The sequence below is a fragment of the Salvelinus alpinus genome, chromosome 5 (assembly GCF_045679555.1).
Source record: "Salvelinus alpinus chromosome 5, SLU_Salpinus.1, whole genome shotgun sequence".
Taxonomy (NCBI): Eukaryota; Metazoa; Chordata; class Actinopteri; order Salmoniformes; family Salmonidae; genus Salvelinus; species Salvelinus alpinus.
In genome coordinates, this window is record NC_092090.1 from 97104099 (window position 1) to 97109098 (window position 5000).

Consider the following 5000-nt stretch of genomic DNA (forward strand, 5'->3'; position numbering starts at 1 on the left):
CTATCTATCTATCTATCTATCTATCTATCTGTCTGTCTGTCTGTCTGTCTGTCTGTCTGTCTGTCTGTCTGTCTGTCTGTCTGTCTGTCTGTCTGTCTGTCTGTCTGTCTGTCTGTCTGTCTGTCTGTCTGTCTGTCTGTCTGTCTGTCTGTCTGTCTGTCTGTCTGTCTGTCTGTCTGTCTGTCTGTCTGTCTGTCTGTCTGTCTGTCTGTCTGTCTGTCTGTCTGTCTGTCTGTCTGTCTGTCTGTCTGTCTGTCTGTCTGTCTGTCTGTCTGTCTGTCTGTCTGTCTGTCTGTCTGTCTGTCTGTCTGTCTGTCTGTCTGTCTGTCTGTCTGTCTGTCTGTCTGTCTGTCTGTCTGTCTGTCTGTCTGTCTGTCTGTCTGTCTGTCACGTATATTAATAACATGAACACATGGGATCATCAACTAGATTGAACCTCGTGGCTGATCTTTTCTTGAGCGGATGGTTCAGGGGGGCCGGAACATAATTACAAATCATTAGTACACTGCAAATTGACCGCAAGAAGCCCCAACAGATATAATGTTTGACTAAAATATAATTTTAAACCTTCACATGTGGCTTGTGTGAGAATACTTGGGGACACATTTCCTAAATTAAAATCACTTGGAGCTGATTTCCTGGTGTTTTTAACGTCTTTTATGTCCAACAATGGATTTTTTGGGCCAAATAAAATCACCCGTGAGCCAAATTGGGGAACCCTGATGTACACTATCCATAATTAATTTTATTATTGCTTATTCGTGAAAGTTATTATAAAGGGTTTCCGACCAATACCCTTCCCATGATCCCTTGCAGGGCCAGACCAAAGTGAAGAGGACGGGGCAGTGTTGCGAACAGTGTGTTGCCTCCAAGGGCAGCTGCCTGTACGAGCTCACCGTCCGTTACCACGGTGACATGTGGAACAGCACCGACTGCGAGTTCTGCACCTGCGAGAGTGGACAGGTCCTCTGCCAGAGAGCCCAGTGTGCCCGAGTCGCATGCCCGACGGTAAACCCCAGGGAAAATAAATAGAACATCTAATGTTTTATCTGCATCCTTTTTGTTGTTGTTGTTGTTTTTGAATAAATAAACATTTATTAAAACCAGGATGTAACATAGAGAATTCATCATGGATATCTCCCTTCATTACAAGACATTATTTACTAGATCAGTAGATCGCTTGGCCTACATACAGAACCGTACAAGAGTCTGTGGCAGGAGTTTTATAGGGGGGGCAAAAGAAGTACAATCACAGGCTTGAAATACAGTGAGTGTATATATAGAGTATTTCAAATGTTCTGACTTAAAAGCTTTTAAAGCTCGATTCCATAAGACCCGTAAGATCCATATCACTGGAATGAAAAGGGTTATGAAAGATAAATGTGGAATAAACATGAACCACTTTTTCTACCTTGTCAGTCTTTCAAGTTAAAGCCGCAATGAATAGGTCGGTTTTTTTGGGAGGGGGGGCGATCCCGACCAAATTCACATAGAAATGTCAGTTAGAATCGTAGATCTGTTTTTTCTCATTGAAAGCAAGTTCTAAGAAGCGTCAGATCTGTTCTATGTGTGTTATTTCTATGTTTCCCGTTCTTAAGTTTAGTTTTTGCATCTATTTACTTGTGGTTTTGTACATCGGCTTCAAAACAGCTGAAAATACAATATTTTTTTGGTTATGGAAAATATATTTCACAGCGTTTAAGATGGTACAACGATTCTCTACACTGCACTTTGCTTGTTTTGTCACATAAACTGAAATTAGGGCGCGAACTATTAGTATTTTCCCAACCAGGAAATGACGGAGCGATTTCTGCATAGTGCATCTGTAAACGTTTTGATTATTTTCACACTGTAAGAGTCACGTTTTTTTTTTTAAAACAACTTTTCTAATCAGACATTAAAGTTAAACAGAAATAAAATGACTTTGTTATTCTTACCACGTGGTATTAATCATTGTAGTAATGTAGTAAGCAGCCTGTTAAGTATTCATTAAAGGAAAAGCAGCATCGTTGGCCTGACTCCAGATCAGATTGGCCTGACTCCAGATCAGATTGGCCTGACTCCAGATCAGATTGGCCTGACTCCAGATCAGATTGGCTTGACTCCAGATCAGATTGGCCTGACTCCAGATCAGATTGGCCTGACTCCAGATCAGATTGGCCAAGGTCACACAGCATGAATAGAGATGCCTGGAGAAGTTACACATGTGGATCTGAAAACAGAATAACCGTCTGCTTGTTCTGCTTCAACAGAGATCACGATTTAATGAACAGTAAATGACTTGAAAGAATGGCAGACTATATGGCTTTTAACGTGGACTGTTTCACACACAGCGACATCATCAGAACAATAGCAATTCTTTCAACAAGACTTACATTCAATTGGTTGTTAACTATTTTATATGAAAGCTGAATGTTTCTGGTAGTTTAAACTTAAATTCTATTTGTGCCCTGGTTCTTTGCCTCTAGTTCCATCCAACCATGGCAATAGCAATCAACCAAGGTCATATAACAGAAACAAACAAGGACTGCGTTCCAAAAGGCACCCTATTCCCTACGTAGTGCACTACTTGGCTCGGGTATAAAGTAGTGCACTATGTTGCCGTTTGGGAAGCAGACAGGGATTTTCCCCATGAATGTAAATGGCATCTTTCTATTGATGGGTAGCTGACTATATAGACTAAGGATAGATTCGTTTGGACTGAAGGAAAGAGGGAGGGAGAGAGAGAATAAGAAGAGGTGGAGGTAGAGGGAAGAGAAGGAGAAGGAGAGACAGATGGAGCAGGAAGAGAGGGAGAAGGGGAGACAGACAGGTAGAGCAGGAAAAGAGGGAGAAGGGGAGACAGACAGATGGAGCAGGAAGAGGGAAGAGAGGGGGAGACAGACAGGTAGAGCAGGAAAAGAGGGAGAAGGGGAGACAGACAGGTAGAGCAGGTAGAGGGAAGAGAAGGAGAGACAGACAGATGGAGCAGGAAAAGAGGGAGAAGGGGAGACAGACAGGTAGAGCAGGTAGAGGGAAGAGAGGGGGAGACAGACAGATGGAGCAGGAAAAGAGGGAGAAGGAGAGACAGACAGATAGAGCAGGAAGAGAGGGAGAAGGAGAGACAGACAGATAGAGCAGGCAGAGAGGGAGAAGGAGAGACAGACAGATGGAGCAGGCAGAGAAGGAGAGACAGATAGATGGAGCAGGCAGAGAGGGAGAAGGAGAGACAGACAGATGGAGCAGGCAGAGAGGGAGAGACAGACAGATGGAGCAGGCAGAGAGGGAGAGAGACAGACAGATGGAGCAGGTAGAGGGAAGAGAGGGAGAGACAGACAGATGGAGCAGGAAGAGAGGGAGAAGGAGAGACAGACAGATGGAGCAGGTAGAGGGAAGGGAGGGAGAGACAGACAGATAGAGCAGGTAGAGGGAAGAGAGGGAGAGACAGACAGATGGAGCAGGTAGAGGGAAGAGAGGGAGAGACAGACAGATGGAGCAGGCAGAGAGAGGGAGAGAGACAGATGGAGCACAAACACTCATGTGGTCTCTTCCTAACAGGGATCAGAGCTGGTCCACCTACCAGGGAAGTGTTGTCCTGAATGTCAGTCCTTGAAGACCTGTGTCTACCAAGACCCTGATCAGTCCTCAGGGAAACCTCAGAGACCCCTAGTGGTAATGTATACCATATCACTTGGTTAACCAATCAAGGTCTTTGAAATCTCCGCAAAGTGCCAATAGTTTCAGTGTATCATTCATATCTCATAAAAATAGTTGTCTTTTCCCCTTTCTCTGTTTCTGTCTCTCCCTTTATCTGTTTCTGTCTCTCCCTTTCTCTCTCTCTCTCTCTCTCTCTCTCTCTCTCTCTCTCTCTCTCTCTGTCTCTCTCTGTCTCTGTCTCTGTCTCTCTCTCTCTCTCTCTCTCTCTCCCTCCCTTTCTATCTCTTTCTCTTCTCTTCCCCTCTCTCCCCCTCACCACCCTTCCCCCTTCCTTCTTCTTCTCTCCTTCTCCCTATAGAACCAGGAGAGATGGAGTGAGGGCCCCTGTAGGGAATGTGAGTGTCGTGAAGGCAGGGTGACCTGTTACCTGATGTCCTGTCCCACGTGCCCCCTGGGGACCCTGGCTGTACCCCACCAGGGAACCTGCTGCCCTGAGTGTAAACAGGGTAAGAGTGGCACAACACACACACACATCCTAACCAGAACCCTAACCCCAAAACCCATAACCCTAACCCCAAAACCCTTAACCCTAACCCCAAAACCCTGAACCCTAAACCCTAACCTCAAAACCCAGAACCCTAAACCCTAACCCTAAAACCCTGAACCCTAAACCCTAACCCCAAAACCCTGAACCCTAAACCCTAACCCCAAAACTGAACCCTAAACCCTAACCTTAACCCTCCCCTAACCCCAAAACCCCTAACCCTAACCCTAACCTTAACACCCAAAACCCTAAACTCTAACCCTAACCCCAAAACCCTAAACCTATCCCTTAAAGGGATACTTCAGGATGTTGGCAATGAGGCCCGTTATGTACTTCCCCAGAGTCAGATGAACTCCTGGATACCATGTGTATGTCTCTGTGTCCAGTATGAAGGAACGTAGAGGTAGTTTATATCTAATGCTGATGCTAACTAGCGTTATATTGTTAAGTAGTGTTCAGTGTCTGTTTATGAAATGGAGTCTGGCTCTAGTTAAATACTGTCCCGTTCTATTCTCAACAAAGTAAGGAATAGGTCACATGTAATCAGACACTGGCGGCCAATAAGGTAATCAGACAGACACTGGCGGCCAATAAGACTCTCAATAGCCTAAATTCGAACACACTCAGCGTCTCAATATCAATCAATCAATCAATCAATTTTATTTTATATAGCCCTTCGTACATCAGCTAATATCTCGAAGTGCTGTACAGAAACCCAGCCTAAAACCCCAAACAGCTAGTAATGCAGGTGTAGAAGCAATCTCTCTCTCTCTCTCTCTCTCTCTCTCTCTCTCTCTCTCTCTCTCTCTCTCTCTCTCTC

General features: G+C 44.9%; 1 protein-coding gene across 1 annotated transcript in view; it reads left to right on the plus strand.

Moving 5' to 3' along the window:
* The window catches only part of LOC139575377 (extracellular matrix organizing protein FRAS1-like), a 370048-nt gene that overhangs the window by 144282 nt on the left and 220766 nt on the right, over positions 1–5000 (plus strand). Inside the window, exons 9-11 of the mRNA XM_071400291.1 lie at positions 817–1008; positions 3538–3651; positions 3995–4142. Coding sequence (XP_071256392.1) covers positions 817–1008; positions 3538–3651; positions 3995–4142 — 454 coding nt within the window. The remainder of the gene's footprint in view (positions 1–816; positions 1009–3537; positions 3652–3994; positions 4143–5000) is intronic.